This window comes from Salmo salar, chromosome 23 (assembly GCF_965601325.2).
Source record: "Salmo salar chromosome 23, fSalSal1, whole genome shotgun sequence".
In the NCBI taxonomy this organism is placed as follows: domain Eukaryota; kingdom Metazoa; phylum Chordata; class Actinopteri; order Salmoniformes; family Salmonidae; genus Salmo; species Salmo salar.
In genome coordinates, this window is record NC_138313.1 from 51,210,001 (window position 1) to 51,237,285 (window position 27,285).

The following is a 27,285-nucleotide window of genomic DNA, read 5'->3' on the forward strand; positions in this document are numbered from 1 at the left end:
TAGTGTGTATCCTGTATTAACCCATCCTAGTGTGTATCCTGTATTAACCCTAACCCATCCTAGTGTGTATCCTGTATTAACCCTAACCCATCCTAGTGTGTATCCTGTATTAACCCTAACCATCCTAGTGTGTATCCTGTATTAACCCATCCCTAGTGTGTATCCTGTATTAACCCTAAACCATCCTAGTGTGTATCCTGTATTAAACCATCCTAGTGTGTATCCTGTATTAACCCATCCTAGTGTGTATCCTGTATTAACCCATCCTAGTGTGTATCCTGTATTAACCCATCCTAGTGTGTATCCTGTATTAACCCTAAACCATCCTAGTGTGTATCCTGTATTAACCCATCCTAGTGTGTATCCTGTATTAACCCACCCTAGTGTGTATCCTGTATTAACCCATCCTAGTGTGTATCCTGTATTAACCCTAACCATCCTAGTGTGTATCCTGTATTAACCCATCCTAGTGTGTATCCTGTATTACCATCCTAGTGTGTATCCTGTATTACACCTAGTGTGTATCCTGTATTAACCCATCCTAGTGTGTATCCTGTATTAACCCATCCTAGTGTGTATCCTGTATTAACCCATCCTAGTGTGTATCCTGTATTAACCCATCCTAGTGTGTATCCTGTATTAACCCATCCTAGTGTGTATCCTGTATTAACCCATCCTAGTGTGTATCCTGTATTAACCCATCCTAGTGTGTATCCTGTATTAACCCATCCTAGTGTGTATCCTGTATTAACCCATCCTAGTGTGTATCCTGTATTAACCCATCCTAGTGTGTATCCTGTATCTAACCCATCCTAGTGTGTATCCTGTATTAACCCATCCTAGTGTGTATCCTGTATTAACCCATCCTAGTGTGTATCCTGTATTAACCCATCCTAGTGTGTATCCTGTATTAACCCATCCTAGTGTGTATCCTGTATTAACCCATCCTAGTGTGTATCCTGTATTAACCCATCCTAGTGTGTATCCTGTATTAACCCATCCTAGTGTGTATCCTGTATTAACCCATCCTAGTGTGTATCCTGTATTAACCCATCCTAGTGTGTATCCTGTATTAACCCTAAACCATCCTAGTGTGTATCCTGTATTAACCCATCCTAGTGTGTATCCTGTATTAACCCTAACCCATCCTAGTGTGTATCCTGTATTAACCCACCCTAGTGTGTATCCTGTATTAACCCATCCTAGTGTGTATCCTGTATTAACCCATCCTAGTGTGTATCCTGTATTAACCCTAACATCCTAGTGTGTATCCTGTATTAACCCATCCTAGTGTGTATCCTGTATTAACCCTAACCCATCCTAGTGTGTATCCTGTATTAACCCTAAACCATCCTAGTGTGTATCCTGTATTAACCCTAAACCATCCTAGTGTGTATCCTGTATTAAACCATCCTAGTGTGTATCCTGTATTAACCCATCCTAGTGTGTATCCTGTATTAACCCATCCTAGTGTGTATCCTGTATTAACCCATCCTAGTGTGTATCCTGTATTAACCCATCCTAGTGTGTATCCTGTATTAACCCTAAACCATCCTAGTGTGTATCCTGTATTAACCCATCCTAGTGTGTATCCTGTATTAACCCATCCTAGTGTGTATCCTGTATTAACCCTAACCCACCCTAGTGTGTATCCTGTATTAACCCTAAACCATCCTAGTGTGTATCCTGTATTAACCCATCCTAGTGTGTATCCTGTATTAACCCATCCTAGTGTGTATCCTGTATTAACCCGTATTAACCCATCCTAGTGTGTATCCTGTATTAACCCATCCTAGTGTGTATCCTGTATTAACCCATCCTAGTGTGTATCCTGTATTAACCCATCCTAGTGTGTATCCTGTATTAACCCATCCTAGTGTGTATCCTGTATTAACCCATCCTAGTGTGTATCCTGTATTAACCCATCCTAGTGTGTATCCTGTATTAACCCATCCTAGTGTGTATCCTGTATTAACCCATCCTAGTGTGTATCCTGTATTAACCCATCCTAGTGTGTATCCTGTATTAACCCATCCTAGTGTGTATCCTGTATTAACCCATCCTAGTGTGTATCCTGTATTAACCCTAAACCATCCTAGTGTGTATCCTGTATTAACCCATCCTAGTGTGTATCCTGTATTAACCCATCCTAGTGTGTATCCTGTATTAACCCTAAACCATCCTAGTGTGTATCCTGTATTAACCCATCCTAGTGTGTATCCTGTATTAACCCATCCTAGTGTGTATCCTGTATTAACCCTAAACCATCCTAGTGTGTATCCTGTATTAACCCATCCTAGTGTGTATCCTGTATTAACCCATCCTAGTGTGTATCCTGTATTAACCCATCCTAGTGTGTATCCTGTATTAACCCTAAACCATCCTAGTGTGTATCCTATATTAACCCTAAACCATCCTAGTGTGTATCCTGTATTAACCCTAAACCATCCTAGTGTGTATCCTGTATTAACCCATCCTAGTGTGTATCCTGTATTAACCCATCCTAGTGTGTATCCTGTATTAACTCTAAACCATCCTAGTGTGTATCCTGTATTAACCCATCCTAGTGTGTATCCTGTATTAACCCATCCTAGTGTGTATCCTGTATTAACCCATCCTAGTGTGTATCCTGTATTAACCCATCCTAGTGTGTATCCTGTATTAACCCATCCTAGTGTGTATCCTGTATTAACCCATCCTAGTGTGTATCCTGTATTAACCCATCCTAGTGTGTATCCTGTATTAACCCATCCTAGTGTGTATCCTGTATTAACCCATCCTAGTGTGTATCCTGTATTAACCCATCCTAGTGTGTATCCTGTATTAAACCATCCTAGTGTGTATCCTGTATTAACCCTAACCCATCCTAGTGTGTATACTGTATTAACCCTAAACCATCCTAGTGTGTATCCTGTATTAACCCTAACCCATCCTAGTGTGTATCCTGTATTAACCCATCCTAGTGTGTATACTGTATTAACCCTAAACCATCCTAGTGTGTATCCTGTATTAACCCATCCTAGTGTGTATCCTGTATTAACCCTAAACCATCCTAGTGTGTATCCTGTATTAACCCATCCTAGTGTGTATCCTGTATTAACCCTAACCCATCCTAGTGTGTATCCTGTATTAACCCATCCTAGTGTGTATACTGTATTAACCCTAAACCATCCTAGTGTGTATCCTGTATTAACCCTAACCCATCGTACAGGTAGAGAACTGGAAGAGGAAGGCCACAGAGACCTGCTCTTCCAGTAACCAGCTCCTGGCTGCAGGTCAGTTCACGTTAAAACATCCCTTTAACTGGTGTTCAATGAGAAGGGACTAGGTGGGGCAAACAAACAAAGATTCTGCCTCATATCACTTACCAAGATTGAGTGATAAAAAAAAACATTTTTTTTAAATTTTTTTAAAAGGGGCTAAACTTTCAATTGGAAATCGAGGGCAGCTATGCAAACTGTTATTAGTTATATAAATGACTTGTCAGTTCCTACTTATCCTATTACAATTACATTTAATTTAAATGACGATGATCAATATATAGTAGCCTAATGATGAGTATAGGGAGGTTTGAAGTAGACCAGTGCTTTCCAACCCTGTTCTTGGAGAGATACCCCTCCTGGAGGTTTATACTCCAACCCTGTTCCTGGAGAGATACCCCTCCTGGAGGTTTATACTCCAACCCTGTTCCTGGAGAGATACCCCTCCTGGAGGTTTACACTCCAACCCTGTTCCTGGAGAGATACCCTCCTGTAGGTTTACACTCCAACCCTGTTCCTGGAGAGATACCCCTCCTGGAGGTTTATACTCCAACCCTGTTCCTGGAGAGATACCCCTCCTGGAGGTTTATACTCCAACCCTGTTCCTGGAGAGATACCCCTCCTGGAGGTTTACACTCCAACCCTGTTCCTGGAGAGATACCCCTCCTGTAGGTTTACACTCCAACCCTGTTCCTGGAGAGATACCCCTCCTGGAGGTTTATACTCCAACCCTGTTCCTGGAGAGATACCCCTCCTGTAGGTTTACACTCCAACCCTGTTCCTGGAGAGATACCCCTCCTGGAGGTTTACACTCCAACCCTGTTCCTGGAGAGATACCCTCCTGTAGGTTTAAACTCCAACCCTGTTCCTGGAGAGATACCCTCCTGTAGGTTTACACTCCAACCCCAGTTGTAACTAACCGGATTCATCTTGTCAACCAGCTAATTAAATACAGAGTTAAAACCTACAGGAGGGTATCTCTCTCCAGGAACAGGGTTGGAGTGTAACCCTCCAGGAGGGGTATCTCTCTCCAGGAACAGGGTTGGAGTATAAACCTACAGGAGGGGTATCTCTCCAGGAACAGGGTTGGAGTGTAACCCTCCAGGAGGGGTATCTCTCTCCAGGAACAGGGTTGGAGTGTAACCCTCCAGGAGGGGTATCTCTCTCCAGGAACAGGGTTGGAGTGTAAACCTCCAGGAGGGTAGAGGGTTAGAGAGGTCTAGAGAGAGAATAGATAGGCAGTAGGTATCTAGAATACCTCTTAAAAGAATCCATCTTTGTTTGCCCCTCCAGCTAGAAGACAGTCCAAGGAACATGCAGAAATGTCAAAAGTCTGACCAGTACATGAGATTTAGGCACTAGGATATATATATATATATATTAAATTCACTTTATTACAGTGTTATATATTATTATTAATATTAGTGGGATGGTATATTTCTATCTTGTCATGGGTCAGTGTGTAAGAGATCCATCTTGTAGTGTGTTACTGTCCGTGTGGCTTAGTGGCTAAGGGTCTGGCTTGACTTGCTATGTGAAGTTGAACTCTTGTGAGGGTCTTTTAAAAAAATTAAAAAAAAATCTCTCCTTTGTGCAGATTTAAAATCAGCTGCTTCTTCTTCTTCTTCTCTTAACCGCAGCAGCAGCGCATAAAGCATTCAATGTTCTTTCAAAAAAAAACATTTTTAATCTAATCTTTGTATTGGAATTTGCATGCATTTCAGTTGTTCACAAAGAGTAGGCAGAGTATTTCCTAGTCTAGGATATTTGAAGGAGTCAAACACTTTGGATCCTGTCAAAAGACACTAAACAGGGTGAGAACAAGCTTCGACTTGCTACAGATCAAAAGTGAAAGCTGCTTTTGCCAAACAACAATACTCATTTTTACATTTTTAGCAGACACTCTTATCCAGAGCGACTTACAGTAGTGAATGCATAGATTTTCCCCCCCCCTCGTACTGGTCCCCCGTGGGAATCGAACCCACAACCCTGGCGTTGCAAACACCGTGCTCTACCAACTGAGCCACACGGGAGCCATACTCGATAGTGAATTGACAGCTAATGATACCTAGGTAACTGCTGGCTGATGCTGAGGACACGAGGCACTGCAGTTCTCAAAGGGTTAACGTGCCTTTTTCTGGGTTCAACTCTCCATAATGTTTCTGTCTCTTCATTAGAGGAACAGCGGAGTACTGCTGCCAATATACTAAGACTCATACATGGTAAGAAAATTCATAATATATATATATATATATATAAAATAAAATAAAAAGACTTGATACATGACTAGAAAACATTCACAATATAAGATTATACTTTTTTTTGGGGGGGGGGGGAATGATTAACCCTTTGAGTGCTGTGCTCGCTTGAGCATTTCTAAAGACTGCTTAAATGTTAAAGTAATCTGTGTAAAATGGTTGTTGTGCTGATGTGTGTGTGTGTGTGTGTGTTGCAGACCCCCTGACCAGCCATATGGAGATGGTAACAGAGGTCGTGGTCCCCACTGTGTGTACCTTATGCATCCTCCTCTCCGCTGTCTTCCTCATGTTCCTGCTACGGAGACACAACTAGATACACTACTACTACTAGATACACTACTACTACTACTACACACAACTAGATTTACTACACACAACTAGATATACTACTAGATATACAACTACTACTAGATATACTACACACAACTAGATATACTACACACAACTAGATATACAACTACTACTACTAGATATACTACTACTACTACTACTACTACACAACTACATATACTACTACTACACACAACTAGATATACTACACACAACTAGATATACTACTACTACACACAACTAGATATACAACTACTACATATACTACTACTACACACAACTAGATATACTACACACAACTAGATATACTACTACTACTACTACACACAACTACATATACTACTACTACTAGATATACTACAACACACAACTAGATATACTACAACTACTACACACAACTAGATATACTACTACATATACTACTACATAACTAGATATACTACTAGATATACTACTACTAGATATACTACTACTACTAGATATACTACTACTACAACACAACTAGATATACTACTACATATTCTACTACTACACAACTAGATATACTACTACTACTACTACTACTACACACAACTAGTACTACACACAACTAGATATACAACTACTCACAACTAGATATACTACTACTACACACAACTAGATATACTACTACACACAACTAGATATACTACTACTCACAACTAGATATACTACTAGTACTACACACAACTAGATATACTACAACTACTCACAACTAGTACTACTCCACACATGCTTTATATAACCCCATGGACCTAGCAATTCCAACTACTCAACCAGATTAATGAAAGAAGAAATTAAAAAGTTTGATGTGAAGTTAATTAAGCCGTTTGCTTTATCCATAATATTTAGCTTTATTGTACAGGACCATTCCCTCGACTGATTCAGTTGAGACTTCAAGGTAATGAATGCATGTTGACATCTTCACACACACAGCGGGGACATAAGAGTAGGGACATGGATATTTTCATTTAAAAAAAAAATAAACAAAATGAAAAATAAACCGTTTAAAAAATAAAAACAATATTTTTCATATGTCTGTAGCGATGTTTGACTTACTGGATCTAAGCAGCAAAGTTGACCAGGCTGCAACACACCATGGTGGTGAAATAGGCAGTCCCTTCGCTGTCACCATTCACCGTCATCTCATCTGCAACACATGGGGGGTGGCAGGGTAGCCTAGCGGTTAGAGCGTTTGGACTAGTAACTGAAAGGTAGCAAGTTCAAATCCCCGAGCTGACAAGGTAAAAAAAAATCTGTCGTTCTGCCCCCTGAACAAGACAGTTAACCCCACTGTTCCCTGGTAGGCCGTCATTGTAAATAAGAATTTGTTCTTAACTGATTTGCCTTGTTAAATAAAAGGTTAAATAAAAATGTAACCTTAAATTTGCAAAAGGGAAGACTTCACAGGGAAATCCGTATTTTGCAAGGGAAGCCTTGCTTCATAACAAAACATTCTGAAAATACAAGAGCCTTCAGAAAGTATTCTTACCCCTTTGACTTATTCCATATTTTGTTGTTACAGCCTGGATTAAAATGTATTTCTCATCCATCTACACAATACCCCATAATGAAAGTGAAAACATGTTTAAACATTTTAGCAAATTTTTTGAAAATAATATAAGGAAATATATCTTATTTACATAACTTTTCCCACCCCTGAGTCAATACATGTTAGAATCCCCTTTGGCAGTGACTAACAGCTGTGATTCTTTCTGGGTCAGTCTCTAAGAGCGATTACAGCTGTGAGTCTTTCTGGGTCAGTCTCTAAGAGCGATTACAGCTGTGAGTCTTTCTGGGTCAGTCTCTAAGAGCGATTACAGCCTGTGAGTCTTTCTGGGTAAGTCTCTAAGAGCGATTACAGCTGTGAGTCTTTCTGGGTAAGTCTCTAAGAGCGATTACAGCCTGTGAGTCTTTCTGGGTCAGTCTCTAAGAGCGATTACAGCCTGTGAGTCTTTCTGGGTCAGTCTCTAAGAGCGATTACAGCTGTGAGTCTTTCTGGGTCAGTCTCTAAGAGCGATTACAGCTGTGAGTCTTTCTGGGTCAGTCTCTAAGAGCGATTACAGCCTGTGAGTCTTTCTGGGTCAGTCTCTAAGAGCGATTACAGCTGTGAGTCTTTGCACACCTGTATTGTACAATATTTGCACATTATTATTTTTTAAATTCTTCAAGCTCTGTCAAGTTGGTTGTTGATCAAAGCTAGACAGACATGTTCAAGTTTTGCTATCGATTTTCAAGCAGATTTAACTCAAAACTATAACTAGGCCACTCAGGAACATTCAATGTCATCTTGGTACTCCGGCGTAGATTTGGCCTTGTGTTTTTGGTTCTTGTCCTGCTGAAAAGGTGAATTTGTTTCCCAGTTTGTTGGAAAAACCAACAACCAGGTTTTCCTCTATGATTTTGTCTGTGCTTAGCTCGATTCCGTTTCCTTTTTTATCCTGACAAAACTCTGTAGTCCTTGCTGGTGACAAGCATACCCATAACATGATGCAGCCACCACCATGCTTGAAAATATGAAGAGTGGTACTCAGTGATGCGTTGGATTTGCCCCAAACACAACATTTCATATTCAGTACATAAAGTTAATTTCTTTGCCATATTTTCTGCAGTTTTAATTTAGTGCGTTATTGCAAACAGGATGCATGTTTTGGAATATTTGTATTCTGTACAGGCTTCCTTCTTTTCAGGTCTGTCATTTAGGTTAGTATTGTGGAGTAACTACAATGTTGTTGATCCATCCTCAGTTTTCTCCTAATCACAGCCATTAAACTCTGTAACTGTTTTAATAGTCACCATTGGTCTCATGGTGAAATCCCTGAGCGGTTTCCTTCCTCTCCGGTAACTGAGTTCGGAAGGACACCTGTATCTTTGTAGTGACTGGGTGTATTAATACACCATCCAACGTGTAATTAATAACTTCACCATGCTCAAAGGGATATTCAAATGTCTGCTTTAAAAAAAAATGTTTTACCCATCTACCAATAGTCGCCCTTCTTTGCGAGGCATTGGAAAACCTCCCTGGTCTTTGTGGTTGAAATTCACTTCTCGACTGAGGGACCTTACAGATAATTGTATGTGTGGGGTACATTGCACACAGTGAGTACATGCAACTTATTATGTGACTTGTTAAGCAAATGTTTACTCCTGAACTTATTTAGGCTTGATATAACAAAAGGGGTTGAATACTTACTGACTCAAGACATTTCAGCTTTTCATTTTTTATACATTTGTAAAAATATGGGGTATTGTGTATAGATCAGGTACAATATCTCAATTTAATCCTTTTTAAAATTCAGGATGTAACACATTTTGAGAAAAAAAAGCAATGTGAAAATGTTCATTTTCACATAAGAAATTAGTTACAACAAAAAGGTGGGATCATGGAAAATACAATTATAAGTAGGAGGTTAACATAATAATTGATTTAACTTCTAAAAAAAAAAAGTCTTTTTCATTACAGATATCGCCAAGCGCTTATTCCATAATCCATACATGAGTAATATCTCACGGACAGTACACACGTAACGTTAAAATGGTAGTAGCGTCTGTCAAACAGACTGTGGGGATGTGGAGACGAACGACCTTTGTTAAACTATAGTGACGGGTTCAGATTTTTAAAAATATTGTTAAATCATCAGTTATACTGGAGACGTGAGGAGTGCCGTAGTCTAGGGGGTCTAGTCCTAGTCTACACCAGAAGTTAATGGGTATCTGTACGAGGAAGGTATATACATTTACATTTGTCATTTTAGCAGACGCTCTTATCCAGAGCGACTTACATTTCATTTCATGCATTTTTTTTTTGTACTGGGCCCCCCGTGGGAATCGAACCCACAACCCTGGCGTTGCACACACCATGCTGGCGTTGCAAACACCATGCTCTACCAACTGAGCCACAGGGAAGACATATAGTGGGGGGGGGGGGGGGGGGTCAATGAATGTTGGATATGTACCGAGTGAAGGAAAGACGATCACATTTCGGCAGGCACTGATAAAAGGTTGAGAGATGTGGTTTAGTGAAGGAAGGGGGCCGAAGTCAAGTCAGGTCACATTAAAAGGGATGAAGAAAACAGTTTATTACCCGTGTGACTCAATTTCCTGCCTAGCAACAAAGATGTCATGTTTAGAGAGAAGGAGGAGATAGAAATATATACTACCACTGGTGGAATCACGTCTTTGTCTGTTCAGCCGGTTTTGAAGCTTTCATAGTGTACGTCAATTTCTTACTCTAATATTTAGAAATTATTATTATTTTTTTTTTTTTTAAATCTTTATTTTAACAGGGTAAACAGACTGAGACCTGGATCTCTTTTACGGCTGTGCCCTGTGTAAACATGTTGACATGTACAGTTTTAGGCATACAGACAAGAACATTTCAAACATACAAAACAAAGACGCAATTCAACAGAAACAAAATCACAGACAACATCATATTGATCCTCCATAACATTAAATTAACAACAGCCATCGGGCATTTCCGTCGGCCACTGAGTGAGTGGTTCCTTTGATTAAAAAAATTATAATAATCTATGAAAGGTTTTCTACTTGCACGCGTTGCATCACGTCCAATGGCATCGTCGGAGCTCAAGAACCGCAGAAGTTCAATTGTCTACTGTTTCCACCTGGCTGGCTACTGTTTCCACCTGGCTGGCTACTGTTTCTACTTGGCTGGCTACTGTTTCCACCTGGCTGGCTACTGTTTCCACCTGGCTGGCTACCGTTTCCACCTGGCTGGCTACCGTTTCCACCTGGCTGGCTACCGTTTCCACCTGGCTGGCTACCGTTTCTACCTGGCTGGCTACCGTTTCCACCTGGCTGGCTACCGTTTCTACCTGGCTGGCTACCGTTTCTACCTGGCTGGCTACCGTTTCTACCTGGCTGGCTACCGTTTCCACTTGGCTGGCTACCGTTTCCACTTGGCTGGCTACCGTTTCCACTTGGCTGGCTACCGTTTCCACTTGGCTGGCTACCGTTTCCACTTGGCTGGCTACCGTTTCCACTTGGCTGGCTACCGTTTCCACTTGGCTGGCTACCGTTTCTACCTGGCTGGCTACTGTTTCTACCTGGCTGGCTACTGTTTCTACCTGGCTGGCTACCGTTTCTACTTGGCTGGCTACCGTTTCTACTTGGCTGGCTACCGTTTCTACCTGGCTGGCTACCGTTTCTACCTGGCTGGCTACCGTTTCCACTTGGCTGGCTACCGTTTCCACTTGGCTGGCTACCGTTTCCACTTGGCTGGCTACCGTTTCCACTTGGCTGGCTACCGTTTCCACTTGGCTGGCTACCGTTTCCACTTGGCTGGCTACCGTTTCCACTTGGCTGGCTACCGCTTCCACTTGGCTGGCTACTGTTTCCACTTGGCTGGCTACCGCTTCCACTTGGCTGGCTACTGTTTCTACTTGGCTGGCTACTGTTTCTACTTGGCTGGCTACTCCATGTGTTAGTGGAAGACACTGAGGATATTTGATGATGACTGGAGCATAACATAATATCTGGGAGGGGAAATAGTCTTTCACCTGTTTCAAAGATGATGTGTTCCACCAGGGGCTTGTCACTCAGCAGCCAGGATGTCTTCACCTCTCTGGGGCCATTACCGCTAGAAACCTCCACACCCCAGGACACCGCCTGCTCCCTGGGGGAAACAACATACAGTCCATTACTAACCCCCAGGACACCGCCTGCTCCCTGGGAGAAACAACATACAGTCCATTACTAACCCCCAGGACACCGCCTGCTCCCTGGGAGAAACAACATACAGTACATTACTAACCCCCAGGACACCGCCTGCTCCCTGGGAGAAACAACATACAGTCCATTACTAACCCCCAGGACACCGCCTGCTCCCTGGGAGAAACAATATACAGTACATTACTAACCCCCAGGACACCGCCTGCTCCCTGGGAGAAACAATATACAGTACATTACTAACCCCCAGGACACCGCCTGCTCCCTGGGGGAAACAATATACAGTACATTACTAACCCCCAGGACACCGCCTGCTCCCTGGGAGAAACAACATACAGTCCATTACTAACCCCAGGACACCGCCTGCTCCCTGGGAGAAACAATATACAGTACATTACTAACCCCCAGGACACCGCCTGCTCCCTGGGGGAAACAATATACAGTACATTACTAACCCCAGGACACCGCCTGCTCCCTGTTATGAAATCTGTTATGAAATGTCATGTAATATTTGTAATTCTATATAACTGCCTTAATGTTGCCAGACCCCAGGAAGAGTATCTGCTGCCTTGGCAGGAACTAATGGGGATCCATAATAAACCCCAGGAAGAGTAGCTGCTGCCTTGGCAGGAACTAATGGGGATCCATAATAAACCCCAGGAAGAGTAGCTGCTGCCTTGGCAGGAACTAATGGGGATCCATAATAAACCCCAGGAAGAGTAGCTGCTGCCTTGGCAGGAACTAATGGGGATCCATAATAAACCCCAGGAAGAGTAGCTGCTGCCTTGGCAGGAACTAATGGGGATCCATAATAAACCCCAGGAAGAGTAGCTGCTGCCTTGGCAGGAACTAATGGGGATCCATAATAAACCCCAGGAAGAGTAGCTGCTGCCTTGACAGGAACTAATGGGGATCCATAATAAACCCCAGGAAGAGTAGCTGCTGCCTTGACAGGAACTAATGGGGATCCATAATAAACCCCAGGAAGAGTAGCTGCTGCCTTGGCAGGAACTAATGGGGATCCATAATAAACCCCAGGAAGAGTAGCTGCTGCCTTGGCAGGAACTAATGGGGATCCATAATAAACCCCAGGAAGAGTAGCTGCTGCCTTGGCAGGAACTAACAGGGATCCATAATAAATACATAGAGTACATTAGCAACCCAGGACACCGCCTGCTTTACTATTACTACATGATCAGGAAACTCAGTAAACAGACTAGTCAGCAATACGTTTCAACTGAAGAATAAAAGCATTATTATTCCAGCAGAACCTTTTAGACCAATGACCGTACAGGCGCCACGGGATCGACCAATGACTGTCATTTCCTTCTTTAAAATCTTTTTTTAATTTTTTCAACAGGATTTCTGGAAAATCTGGTAATTTTACAACCTTCTGAAAAGACACATGTTGACTAATGAGGAGCAGTGGTTTGTGGGCATACTTCTGGTAGAAATGGCTGATCAGGGCAGGTTTGATCTGCAGCTTGAACTCATGGTCCTCATCATAGGGACATGTCTTGTAGTACTGCAAACACAACCTAGGAAGCACAAAGGGGTTGGGGGACAGCTTTAATATACCCATGTCAGTAAACAGCTGATCAACATCTATACAACGTTACAGAGAGATTCAAAAAAATGTTGTAAAGAAGTTGTGTTCTTTTACACACCAAATGTAAGAAAATGGACAAACACAGGAAGGGATTGCGTGGACAAACTAAAAAAAAAAACGATCATTTAACATTTTCCAGAGCGATTTACAAGAGCAATTAGGGTTAAGTGGCTTGGCTCAAGAACACATAAGCATTTTCTCCTAGTAGACTCAGGGGGATTCGAACCAACGACCTTTCGTGTTATTGGGGCCCCAACGCTCTTTAACCTCTAGGCTAGCTGCCCGACAGACAGGCTAGCAGGTTCTTACTGTGTGAGGAGGAAGAGTCTGTCGTACGGCAGGCCCAGGAAGGTGCTGCACGTCACCATGATCTCCAGTAGGTGGTGTAGTTTCCTCAACCTGATAACCTGCTCCTGAAGATCCTCCACTGTACTCAGGTAGTAGCTCTGTCGAAGGAGAACAGGAGGAGGAGAACAGGAGGAGGAGAACAGGAGAACAGGAGGAGGAGAACAGGAGGAGGAGAACAGGAGGAGGAGAACAGGAGGAGGAGAACAGGAGGAGGAGAAGGAGAACAGGAGAAGGAGAACAGGAGGAGGAGAACAGGAGAAGGAGAACAGGAGAAGGAGAACAGGAGGAGGAGAACAGGAGAACAGGAGGAGGAGAACAGGAGAAGGAGAACAGGAGGAGGAGAACAGGAGAACAGGAGGAGGAGAACAGGAGAAGGAGAACAGGAGGAGGAGAACAGGAGAACAGGAGGAGGAGAACAGGAGGAGGAGAACAGGAGGAGGAGAACAGGAGGAGGAGAACAGGAGAAGGAGAACAGGAGGAGGAGAACAGGAGAACAGGAGAAGGAGAACAGGAGGAGGAGAACAGGAGAAGGAGAACAGGAGGAGGAGAACAGGAGAAGGAGAACAGGAGGAGGAGAACAGGAGAACAGGAGGAGGAGAACAGGAGGAGGAGAACAGGAGGAGGAGAACAGGAGAACAGGAGGAGGAGAACAGGAGAACAGGAGAACAGGAGGAGGAGAACAGGAGGAGGAGAACAGGAGAAGGAGAACAGGAGAAGGAGAACAGGAGAAGGAGAACAGGAGGAGGAGAACAGGAGGAGGAGAACAGGAGGAGGAGAACAGGAGAAGGAGAACAGGAGAAGGAGAACAGGAGGAGGAGAACAGGAGGAGGAGAACAGGAGGAGGAGAACAGGAGGAGGAGGAGAACAGGAGGAGGAGAACAGGAGGAGGAGAACAGGAGAACAGGAGAACAGGAGAACAGGAGAAGGAGAACAGGAGGAGGAGAACAGGAGAACAGGAGAAGGAGAACAGGAGGAGGAGAACAGGAGGAGGAGAACAGGAGGAGGAGAACAGGAGAAGGAGAACAGGAGGAGGAGAACAGGAGGAGGAGAACAGGAGGAGGAGAACAGGAGAACAGGAGAACAGGAGAACAGGAGAAGGAGAACAGGAGGAGGAGAACAGGAGAACAGGAGAAGGAGAACAGGAGGAGGAGAACAGGAGGAGGAGAACAGGAGAACAGGAGAAGGAGAACAGGAGGAGGAGAACAGGAGGAGGAGAACAGGAGGAGGAGAACAGGAGAAGGAGAACAGGAGGAGGAGAACAGGAGGAGGAGAACAGGAGGAGGAGAACAGGAGAACAGGAGGAGGAGAACAGGAGAAGGAGAAGGAGAACAGGAGGAGGAGAACAGGAGGAGGAGAACAGGAGAAGGAGAACAGGAGGAGGAGAACAGGAGGAGGAGAACAGGAGAACAGGAGGAGGAGAACAGGAGGAGGAGAACAGGAGGAGGAGAACAGGAGAACAGGAGGAGGAGAACAGGAGGAGGAGAACAGGAGGAGGAGAACAGGAGGAGGAGAAGGAGAACAGGAGAAGGAGAACAGGAGGAGGAGAACAGGAGGAGGAGAACAGGAGGAGGAGAACAGGAGGAGGAGAAGGAGAACAGGAGAAGGAGAACAGGAGGAGGAGAACAGGAGAAGGAGAACAGGAGAAGGAGAACAGGAGGAGGAGAACAGGAGAACAGGAGAAGGAGAACAGGAGAACAGGAGAAGGAGAACAGGAGGAGGAGAACAGGAGGAGGAGAACAGGAGAAGGAGAACAGGAGGAGGAGAACAGGAGAACAGGAGGAGGAGAACAGGAGAAGGAGAACAGGAGGAGGAGAACAGGAGAACAGGAGGAGGAGAACAGGAGGAGGAGAACAGGAGGAGGAGAACAGGAGGAGGAGAACAGGAGAAGGAGAACAGGAGGAGGAGAACAGGAGAACAGGAGAAGGAGAACAGGAGGAGGAGAACAGGAGAAGGAGAACAGGAGGAGGAGAACAGGAGAAGGAGAACAGGAGGAGGAGAACAGGAGAAGGAGAACAGGAGAACAGGAGGAGGAGAACAGGAGGAGGAGAACAGGAGGAGGAGAACAGGAGGAGGAGAACAGGAGAACAGGAGGAGGAGAACAGGAGAACAGGAGAACAGGAGGAGGAGAACAGGAGGAGGAGAACAGGAGAAGGAGAACAGGAGAAGGAGAACAGGAGAAGGAGAACAGGAGGAGGAGAACAGGAGGAGGAGAACAGGAGGAGGAGAACAGGAGGAGGAGAACAGGAGAAGGAGAACAGGAGAAGGAGAACAGGAGGAGGAGAACAGGAGGAGGAGAACAGGAGGAGGAGGAGAACAGGAGGAGGAGAACAGGAGGAGGAGAACAGGAGAACAGGAGAACAGGAGAACAGGAGAAGGAGAACAGGAGAAGGAGAACAGGAGAACAGGAGAAGGAGAACAGGAGGAGGAGAACAGGAGAAGGAGAACAGGAGAAGGAGAACAGGAGGAGGAGAACAGGAGGAGGAGAACAGGAGAAGGAGAACAGGAGAAGGAGAACAGGAGGAGGAGAACAGGAGGAGGAGAACAGGAGGAGGAGAACAGGAGAACAGGAGGAGGAGAACAGGAGAAGGAGAAGGAGAACAGGAGAAGGAGAACAGGAGGAGGAGAACAGGAGAAGGAGAACAGGAGGAGGAGAACAGGAGGAGGAGAACAGGAGAACAGGAGGAGGAGGAGGAGGAGAACAGGAGAACAGGAGAAGGAGAACAGGAGGAGGAGAACAGGAGGAGGAGAACAGGAGGAGGAGAACAGGAGAAGGAGAACAGGAGGAGGAGAACAGGAGGAGGAGAACAGGAGGAGGAGAACAGGAGAACAGGAGGAGGAGAACAGGAGAAGGAGAAGGAGAACAGGAGAAGGAGAACAGGAGGAGGAGAACAGGAGGAGGAGAACAGGAGAAGGAGAACAGGAGGAGGAGAACAGGAGGAGGAGAACAGGAGAACAGGAGGAGGAGGAGGAGGAGAACAGGAGAACAGGAGAAGGAGAACAGGAGGAGGAGAACAGGAGGAGGAGAACAGGAGGAGGAGAACAGGAGAAGGAGAACAGGAGGAGGAGAACAGGAGGAGGAGAACAGGAGGAGGAGAACAGGAGAACAGGAGGAGGAGAACAGGAGAAGGAGAACAGGAGAAGGAGAACAGGAGGAGGAGAACAGGAGGAGGAGAACAGGAGAAGGAGAACAGGAGAAGGAGAAGGAGAACAGGAGGAGGAGAACAGGAGGAGGAGAACAGGAGGAGGAGAACAGGAGGAGGAGAACAGGAGAACAGGAGGAGGAGAACAGGAGGAGGAGAACAGGAGAACAGGAGGAGGAGAACAGGAGGAGGAGAACAGGAGAACAGGAGGAGGAGAACAGGAGAAGGAGAAGGAGAACAGGAGGAGGAGAACAGGAGAACAGGAGGAGGAGAACAGGAGAAGGAGAACAGGAGGAGGAGAACAGGAGAACAGGAGGAGGAGAACAGGAGAAGGAGAACAGGAGAACAGGAGGAGGAGAACAGGAGAAGGAGAACAGGAGAAGGAGAAGGAGAACAGGAGAACAGGAGGAGGAGAACAGGAGAAGGAGGAGGAGAACAGGAGGAGGAGAACAGGAGAAGGAGAAGGAGAACAGGAGAACAGGAGGAGGAGAACAGGAGAAGGAGGAGGAGAACAGGAGAAGGAGGAGGAGAACAGGAGGAGGAGAACAGGAGGAGGAGAAGGAGGAGGAGAACAAATCTCAACAGTAACATCTTCATAATAAAAATTTAAAAAAAAGGTAGAATCCTTAGTTTGCTGCATCCATTTTTAGACTTACAATTTTTTTTGACATAGACCCATTGATTCTTGAAGAATGTAACTTATCCAACACTTTACGAGGTTGGTTAAACCAAACACAGTACAGTATGATGAAGACAGGCTGAAACTGTTTCTCCAAATAGACATCTCCGATCACACTTGTTGGCGATGCCATGGCGAGACGTTGGCTAGCTAAGCTCACGCACGGAAACACGCCATCGGGTCTAACGGTCATCTCACGTTGAACTGTGAACGATCAGGCCGGCACGGCAAAGCAGGCTGGCAAATCAGGCCGGCAAATCAGGCCGGCAAATAAAATAAAAAAGCACTCTTTCGATATAACATTGTTTTTGACCAAAAGAAATTAAAACGTGTCCGTTTTACCACTTTCACAAAGTTGGGAGTAATAACAAGTTTAACATGCATTTTGCTACACCCTCAATAACACCTGCTTAACCAATGAAATTTGATTATAGATTTTTAACTACTTAAGACATTGAGCTCAAATCTAGGCTGTGTTTTTAGAATTAGAAATTTAATGTTTTTACATTTCTCTCACTAACTTCTCAAACGCAGGCCTTGTGCTTCTGGGTTTATACATTCTGTAGTTCAACCCCATCAGAAGACAAGACATAAGCTTATTTTAGTCCAATGTTTGGAAACAATATAAATGTAAACAAATACTGTATAGCCTCATAACATGGTTATAACTATAATGTTGATATCGTGGACGGTCAGTCCTGTATAGCCTCATAACATGGTTATAACTATAATGTTGATATCATGGATGGTCAGTCCCGTATAGCCTCATAACATGGTTATAACTATAATGTTGATATCATGGATGGTCAGTCCTGTATAGCCTCATAACATGGTTATAACTATAATGTTGATATCGTGGAAGGTCAGTCCTGTATAGCCTCATAACATGGTTATAACTATAATGTTGATATCATGGATGGTCAGTCCTGTATAGCCTCATAACATGGTTATAACTATAATGTTGATATCATGGATGGTCAGTCCTGTATAGCCTCATAACATGGTTATAACTATAATGTTGATATCATGGATGGTCAGTCCTGTATAGCCTCATAACATGGTTATAACTATAATGTTGATATCATGGATGGTCAGTCCTGTATAGCCTCATAACATGGTTATAACTATAATGTTGATATCATGGATGGTCAGTCCTGTATAGCCTCATAACATGGTTATAACTATAATGTTGATATCATGGATGGTCAGTCCCGTATAGCCTCATAACATGGTTATAACTATGTTGATATCATGGATGGTCAGTCCCGTATAGCCTCATAACATGGTTATAACTATAATGTTGATATCGTGGATGGTCAGTCCTGTATAGCCTCATAACATGGTTATAACTATAATGTTGATATCATGGATGGTCAGTCCTGTATAGCCTCATAACATGGTTATAACTATAATGTTGATATCATGGATGGTCAGTCCTGTATAGCCTCATAACATGGTTATAACTATAATGTTGATATCATGGATGGTCAGTCCTGTATAGCCTCATAACATGGTTATAACTATAATGTTGATATCATGGATGGTCAGTCCTGTATAGCCTCATAACATGGTTATAACTATAATGTTGATATCATGGATGGTCAGTCCTGTATAGCCTCATAACATGGTTATAACTATAATGTTGATATCATGGATGGTTAGTCCTGTATAGCCTCATAACATGGTTATAACTATAATGTTGATATCATGGATGGTCAGTCCTGTATAGCCTCATAACATGGTTATAACTATAATGTTGATATCATGGATGGTCAGTCCCGTATAGCCTCATAACATGGTTATAACTATAATGTTGATATCATGGATGGTCAGTCCTGTATAGCCTCATAACATGGTTATAACTATAATGTTGATATCATGGATGGTCAGTCCCGTATAGCCTCATAACATGGTTATAACTATAATGTTGATATCATGGATGGTCAGTCCTGTATAGCTTCATAACATGGTTATAACTATAATGTTGATATCATGGATGGTTAGTCCTGTATAGTCTCATAACATGGTTATAACTATAATGTTGATATCATGGATGGTCAGTCCTGTATAGCCTCATAACATGGTTATAACTATAATGTTGATATCATGGATGGTCAGTCCTGTATAGCTTCATAACATGGTTATAACTATAATGTTGATATCATGGATGGTCAGTCCCGTATAGCCTCATAACATGGTTATAACTATAATGTTGATATCATGGATGGTCAGTCCCGTATAGCCTCATAACATGGTTATAACTATAATGTTGATATCATGGATGGTCAGTCCTGTATAGCCTCATAACATGGTTATAACTATAATGTTGATATCATGGATGGTCAGTCCTGTATAGCCTCATAACATGGTTATAACTATAATGTTGATATCATGGATGGTCAGTCCTGTATAGCCTCATAACATGGTTATAACTATGTTGATATCATGGATGGTCAGTCCCGTATAGCCTCATAACATGGTTATAACTATAATGTTGATATCATGGATGGTCAGTCCTTGGATCCATATCTCTGTCTAGGAATTTGAAAGTGGTTACATTTCTCCGGGCCCATCCCTAAAGCTTTTTACCAAAACAAAAAAAAAGGCAGGGTGTCCATTTTGTTATTGTTTCAATAAGGATTCTACGTTTAAAAATGTTTATTTTTTTTATGTTTGAGCTGATTTTCTGAATAAAGTCAAATGTAACTCACCAGATGGTTTAGTGTGGTCAGTTCCTGACCTGAGAAGAAGAAAACACAAAAACTGTAAAAACAACATTAAAATACGATAAGAATTAGATGGCATTTTTTTGTCTGGAACCACGCCACAGGGATCCCAATAATTTATCAGGTCCTGTCGCTGAGCACCAGTACCACGCAGAATACTACGCCGTTTTTTTTCCCACTTTTAACTGAACAACCACAACCTATAGGGATTCGAACCTACAGACCTTTAGATCACAGAGCAGTGTGTGTGTGTTACCTATAAGGTAGTTGATGTAGTCCTTCCTCATCTTGTCTAGGCCCATCTCCAGCAGCATGTGAACAGGTGTGAGACCTGTGAGAGAGACATGGTCCATCTGATGGTGGTAGGACTGAAGGATTAGCTTACTGAGGGAGCTACTGCTGTCTCTGTGAATCTACAACAAACAACAATAACAACAACAACAAAAAATCAGGAGAGACAAGCAGCGGTTATAAAAAAAGAGAGAGTTAAATCAATAAAAAAAATTTCGGAGCTGTCTATTTACCACAGCAAACCCGATGCTGACGCTAAGACGGCACTCAACGAGGTGTAAAGGGTCATAAACAAACAAGAAAAATGCTCATCCAGAGGCGGCGCTCCTAGTGGCCGGGGACTTTAATGCAGGGAAACTGAAATCCGTTTGACCTCATTTCTGTGGATTTAGAGGTGAAAAAAAAAAACCTCTAGACTACCTTTACTCCTCAAACACAGAATTGGATAGAAAACTCCCCCACCCTCTATTTGGCAGATCTGACCATAACTCTATCCTCCGGATTCCTACTTACAAGCAAAAACTCAAACAGGAAGTACCAGTGGCGCACACAATGCGGAAGTGGTGTGATGAAGCAGGTGCTAAACTACAGGACTGTTTTGCTAGCACCAGACTGGAATATATATTTTTTTTATTATGTTCCGGGATTCTTCTGATGGCATTGACGAGTACACCACATCAGTCACCGGCTTCATTAATAAGGGCATCGACGACGTCGGTGACCGTGAGTACATACTCCAAACCAGAAGCCATGGATTACAGGCAACATCCGCACTAAACTGAAGGCTAGAGCTGAACACTAATCCAGACTAACAAGAAATCCCTCAGACTAACCATCAAACAGGCAAAGCTTCAAAACAGGACTAACATCAAATCCTACTACACCGGCTCTTCGGATGTGGCAGGGCTTGAAAAAATATCACGGATTACAAAAGGGAAACCCAGCCGCGAGTCAACCAGACGAGCTAAATATACTGAACCATGCATGAGAGCACCAGTTGTTCAGGACGACTGTGTAAAAACATTTTAAAAGAAAAGGTCAACATTCACAAGGCCAGGCGGATTCATGCGCTGACGTGTCTTCACTGATATTTTCAACTTCTCCCTGACACAATCTGTAATATCTACATGTTTCAAGCAGACCACCATAGTCCCTGTGCCGAAGAACTCCAAGGTAACCTGTCTAAATGATTATCGCCCTGTACCAATCACATCTGTAGCCATGACCAGCCCTTTTCAAAGCATTTCATGACTCACATTAACCTCTTAACATCTAGACGTTCCGCTAGCGGAACACCTGCTCCAATATCCAATGATAGGCGTGGCGCGAATGACAAATTCCTCAAAAATACCAAAAACTTCAATTTTTCAAACATATGACTATTTCACAGCATTTTAAAGACAAGACTCTCGTTAATCTAACCACACTGTCCGATTTCAAAAAGGCTTTACAGCGAAAGCAAAACATTAGATTATGTCAGCAGAGTACCCAGCCAGAAATAATCAGACACCCATTTTTCAAGCTAGCATATAATGTCACAAAAACCCAGAAGACAGCTAAATGCAGCACTAACCTTTGATGATCATCAGATGACACACCTAGGACATTATGTTATACAATACATGCATGTTTTGTTCAATCAAGTTCATATTTATATATAAAAAAAACAGCTTTTTACATTAGCATGTGACGTTCAGAACTAGCATACTTCCGGGGAATTTACTAACAATTTACTAAATTACTCACGATAAACGTTCACAAAAAGCATAACAATTATTTTAAGAATTATAGATACAGAACTCCTCTATGCACTCGATATGTCCGATTTTAAAATAGCTTTTTGGTGAAAGCACATTTTGCAATATTCTAAGTACATAGCCCAGCCATCACGGGCTAGCTATTTAGACACCCGGCAAGTTTAGCCTTCACCAAAATCAGATTTACTATTATAAAAGTTTGATTACCTTTTGTTGTCTTCGTCAGAATGCACTCCCAGGACTGCTACTTCAATAACAAATGTTGGTTTGGTCCAAAATAATCCATCGTTATATCCGAATAGCGGCGTTTTGTTCGTGCGTCCCAGACACTATCCGAAATGGTAAATCAGGGTCGTGCGCATGGCGCAATTCGTGACAAAAAATGTCTAAATATTCCAATACCGTACTTCGAAGCATGTCAACCGCTGTTTAAAATCAATTTTTATGCAATTTATCTCATAAAAAAGCGATAATATTCCGACCGGGAATCTCCTTTTCGGCAAACAGAGGAAAAATCACAAAGACGGGGGCGGCCAGGGCACGCGCCTAAACCCACAGTCCCTTGATCGGCCACTTGAGAAAGGCGATAATGTGTTTCAGCCTGGGGCTGGGATGACGACATTCAGGTTTTTCCCGGGCTCTGAGCGCCCATGGAAGACGTAGGAAGTGTCACGTTAGAGCAGAGATCCTTTGTAAAAGATAGAGATGGCAAAGAAGTTCAAGAAATGGTCAGACAGGCCACTTCCTGTAAAGGAATCTCTCAGGTTTTGACCTGCCATTTGAGTTCTGTTATACTCACAGACACCATTCAAACAGTTTTAGAAACTTTGGAGTGTTTTCTATCCAAAGCCAATAATTATATGCATATTCTAGTTACTGGGCAGGAGTAGTAACCAGATTAAATCGGGTACGTTTTTTATCCAGCCGTGAAAATACTGCCCCCTAGCCATAACAGGTTAACACTTTCATCCCAGACACACTGGACCCACTCCAATTCGCATACCGCCCCATCAGATCCACAGATGACGCAATCTCTATTGCACTCTACTGCCATTTCCCACCTGGACAAGAGGAACACCTATGTTAAAAAGTTGTTAATTGATTACAGCTCAGCGTTCAACATCATATTACCCTTCAAGCTCATCACTAAGCTCAGGACCCTGGGACTTCCTGGCGGGCCACACCCAGGTGGAGAGGGTAGGCAACAACACATCCACCATGCTGACCCTCAACGCGAAGGTCCCTCAGGGGTGCGTGCTTAGTCCCCTCCTGTACTCCCTGTTCACCAACGACTGTGTGGCCTCGCATGACTCAACACCATCATTAAGTTTGGAGACAACAAGACGATGAGACAGCCTATAGGGAGGAGGTCAGAGACCTGGCAGTGTGGCGCCAGGACAACAACTTTTCCATCAACATCAGCAAGACAAAGGAGCTGATCGTGGACTAAAGGAAACGGAGGCCGAGCACGGCCCTATTCACATCGCTGTAATGGAGCGGGTCGAGAGCTTTGATGACCAGTTTCAGACAGTCTCTGATGTCTTGATATGATCTGAAGACAGACACTATACTTACCCATGGTTTAATGTCACCATACTGCAACGCTTTGATGACCAGTTTCAGACAGTCTCCGACATCTTGATAGGATGTCACGCCTGTGATGGAAAAGTAGTGATGAATTAAAAACGTGTGGCTCAGTTGGTAGAGCATGGTGTTTGCAACGCCAGGGTTGTGGGTTCAATTCCCACGGGGGACCACTACAGGGGGAAAAAAATTATGAAATGTATGCATTCACTACTGTAAGTCGCTCTGGATAAGAGCATCTGCTAAATGACTAAAAATGTAAATGTAGGTAAACTGATCTAGATTCCACATCCAAGTTTTCTAGGAAGTTGAATTTATTTACATTTTCAAAAATGTAAATAAGAAACTGTATAGCTTTTTAAATTGTTCACACAACATCCTCCAAAAGTGCAAAACAAAAAAAAAAGTCTGTTCTCTATTCTAATATTACTGAAATGTACAAAAAAAAAACTCTACTCACTGTTCCTCATGCGAACCCAGAGCTGTTCTATGAAGTCCAGGTCTCCTCTCTCCATCAGAGAGTTGAATATCTCTGTCTCTGATGTTCCCGTCTCAGTCTTCACCTTCACTGCCTGGGGGGGGGGGGGGGGGGAATACAACCATGACCAATCAGATAAAGCATTATGATTTCCAGGTCTCCTCTCTCCATCAGAGAGTTGAATATCTCTGTCTCTGATGTTCCCGTCTCAGTCTTCACCTTCACTGCCTGGGGGGGGGGGGGGGGGGGGGTATACAACCATGACCAATCAGATAAAGTATTATGATGACATGTAATTTCAAATTGTTCCAAAAAATTATTTATTTTATGGCAGTTTTATGAAACAATATTCACACCCCTTTGACATGTTGTTGTGTTGTAAAGTGGGATTAAAATGGATTTAAAATTGTCATTTTCTGTCAACGATCAACATAAAATACTCTGATGTCAAAGTGGAAGACAAATTATAACATTTGTAGAAAATCCATGAATAAATAAATAAATAAATAGAATAAAAGACTAATATCTTGAATATAAAAGTATTTAACAATTTTTCAGGTCTCGTCATAGATTTTCAAGCAGATTTAAGTAAAAACAGTAAACTCGGGCCCTCAGGAACATTCTCTGTCTTCTTGGTAAGCAACTCCAGTGTAGATTTGGCTTTGTGTTTTCGGGTTATTGTCCTGCTGAAAGGTGAATTAAATCTTCCAGTCTCTGGTGCAAAGCAGACTGTACCAGGTTTTCCTCTAGGATTTGACTGTGCTTAGCTGAGCTGTGTTTCTTTTTATTATCCTGAAAAACTCTCCAGTCCTTAACGACTACAAGCATACCCATAACACAGTGGTGTTCGGTACCGTTTAAGATAAGGGGAACGATATATATATATATTTTTATGAGCATGGCCTTGTTTCTATACAGCATATTGTCATTCACCCAGCTCATTGTTAACATCGATAGGTTTAGGATACTACATGATACTAGAATGTTCCCTTGTACCCATCATGAGGTTGTTACAACCTAGTAGGTGCACACAGGTCGAGAGGATTTTGAGTAATCAAGGTGACAGACAAGAGATACATTCAATACCTCCTTGTACCCTCTGATCTGCATCTAGCTGATCTAGGGTGTCATCATTAGTCCAACAGTTGCAAATGAGAGAGTTTCTATTGGACAAATTCAGGTATGTTTATCCCTGTTTCGTTCCATTTGCTTCCGTTTTAAGAAATGTTTTTTTCAACAGAATCGGAAGAATGAATACACCCCGGATCACACACAAACACCATGATCATTTGCTTCTTGTACATAATTCCTAATTCGCGTCGACGCGCTCCTCTCACCTTTTCACTTAAGTTTGTGGACTTCAGAGCACAACACCAACAGCTGTCTGCAACAAAAACCTATCCAAGCCAAAACCTTCATACCATAACCGCTACACGCAGCCTACATAGTTGTCACCATATTAGCTAACGTCATAGCCAACATAGCTACTAGAATTAACGCGTTAGTAAACACGTTACAATCATGCAGTACAGTTACCTCAACATAGAAGAGTTCCAGCATTGGATAGCCTTAGCCAGCTAGCTAGCTAACATAGCATCCTTCTCGGTTTGAGCCGAGTGTTTGAATAAGCTAAACTAGCTAGCTGCGTTCGCTAGCTAAGTAAGTGAAAAAGAACTACGAAATATAGCTAGCACTACATCGCTCTCGCTTCTCCTTCATTTTTGAAGATATTAAAAATTGTTCAACTATTGTACTCTCGGCCTCTCGAGTGGCGCAGTGGTCTGCTGTGCCACCAGAGGCTCTGGGTTCGAGCCCAGGCTCTGTCGCAAGCCGGCCGCGACTGGGAGGCCCATGGGGCGGCGCACAATTGGCCCCAGCGTCGTCCGGGATAGGGAGGGTTTGGCCGGCAGGGATGTCCTTGTCTCATCGCGCACTAGCGACTCCTGTGGCGGGCCGGGTGCAGTGCACGCTGACCGGGTCACCAGGTGTACAGTGTTTCCTCCGACACATTGGTGCGGCTGGCTTCCTGGTTGGATGCGCATTGTATTAAGATGCAGTGCAGATTGGTTGGGTTGTGTATCGGAGGACGAACGGCTCTCGACCTTCGCCTCTCCCGAATCTGTACGGGAGTTGCAGCGATGAGACAAGACTGTAACTACCAATTGGAAACCACAAAATTGGGGAGAAAAAAAAGGGGTAAAATAAGTCTTTGAGTCAACTACTCACCCCATTTTATACACTGCAGTGCTAGCTAGCTGTAGCTTATGCTTTCGGTAGTAGATTAATGCTCTGATCGTTTGATTGGGTGGACAACGTCAGTTCATGCTGCAAGAGCTCTGATAGGCTGGAGGACGTCCTCCGGAAGTTGTCATAATTACTGTGTGGAAGGGGGTGAAAACCCATGAACCTCCTAGGTTTTGTATTGAAGTCAATGTAACCAGAGGAGGACGGAAGCTAGCTGTCCTCCGGCTACACCACGGTGCTACCTTACAGAGTGCTGTTGAGGCTACTGTAGACCTTCATTACAAAACAGTGTGTTTTAATCAACTATTTGGTGACATGTGAATGTATTTATACTTTCACATGTCAAAAAGGATTTAAAGAAATGTTTCACTATTGATTTTTATTTTTTTTTCTCCCCCACTGAGGATTGTCTTTCCCTTCCTCCTCTGAGGAGCCTCCACTGCCATAACATGATGCAGCCACCACTACGCTTGGAGAGTGGCGTTGTATTGGATTTGCCCCAAACATAACACTTTGTATTCAGGACAAATAGAGAATTGCTTTGCCACATTTGTTGCAGTATTACTTTAATGCCTTATAGCAAAAAGGATGCATGTTTTGGTTTATTTTTTTATTCTGTACAGGCTTCCTTCTTTTCACTCTGTCTTTTAGGTTAGTAATGTGGAGTAACTACAATGTTGTTGATCCATCCTCTGTTGTTTTCTCCTATCACAGCCATTAAACTCTGTAAAATGTTTTAAAGTCACCATTGGCCTCATGAGGAATTCCGTGACAGGTTTCCTTCCTCTCCGGCAACTGAGTTAGGAAGGACGCCTGTATCTTTGTAGTGACTGGGCGTATTGATGTGTCATTAATAACTACAACATGCTCAAAAG

The 27,285-nt window shown here is 43.3% G+C and overlaps 2 protein-coding genes across 9 annotated transcripts in view; one reads left to right on the plus strand and one right to left on the minus strand.

Moving 5' to 3' along the window:
- Nucleotides 1-6,890, plus strand: part of lctlb (lactase-like b) — a 51,688-nt gene extending 44,798 nt beyond the window's left edge. For 4 of the 5 annotated variants that reach the window (XM_082968216.1, XM_082968217.1, XM_045706255.2 and 1 more), the window contains 3 exons: nt 3,212-3,275; nt 5,438-5,482; nt 5,716-6,890. In XM_082968216.1, the coding sequence (XP_082824342.1) occupies nt 3,212-3,275; nt 5,438-5,482; nt 5,716-5,831 (225 nt within the window). In that variant the 3' untranslated portion in view covers nt 5,832-6,890. The remainder of the gene's footprint in view (nt 1-3,211; nt 3,276-5,437; nt 5,483-5,715) is intronic. The other variant, XM_082968218.1, reaches the window with a different exon arrangement.
- Nucleotides 1-27,285, minus strand: part of zwilch (zwilch kinetochore protein) — a 77,727-nt gene that overhangs the window by 37,865 nt on the left and 12,577 nt on the right. For 3 of the 4 annotated variants that reach the window (XM_082968214.1, XM_082968213.1, XM_082968212.1), the window contains exons 10-17: nt 24,149-24,260; nt 23,680-23,759; nt 20,313-20,469; nt 20,042-20,070; nt 13,473-13,609; nt 12,997-13,092; nt 11,386-11,501; nt 6,926-7,016 (exon numbers count right to left, since the gene is read on the minus strand). In XM_082968214.1, coding sequence (XP_082824340.1) covers nt 6,931-7,016; nt 11,386-11,501; nt 12,997-13,092; nt 13,473-13,609; nt 20,042-20,070; nt 20,313-20,469; nt 23,680-23,759; nt 24,149-24,260 — 813 coding nt within the window. In that variant the 3' untranslated portion in view covers nt 6,926-6,930. Of the gene's footprint in view, nt 1-6,925; nt 7,017-11,385; nt 11,502-11,989; nt 12,030-12,996; nt 13,093-13,472; nt 13,610-20,041; nt 20,071-20,312; nt 20,470-23,679; nt 23,760-24,148; nt 24,261-27,285 lie in introns of those variants that run through there. The other variant, XM_082968215.1, reaches the window with a different exon arrangement.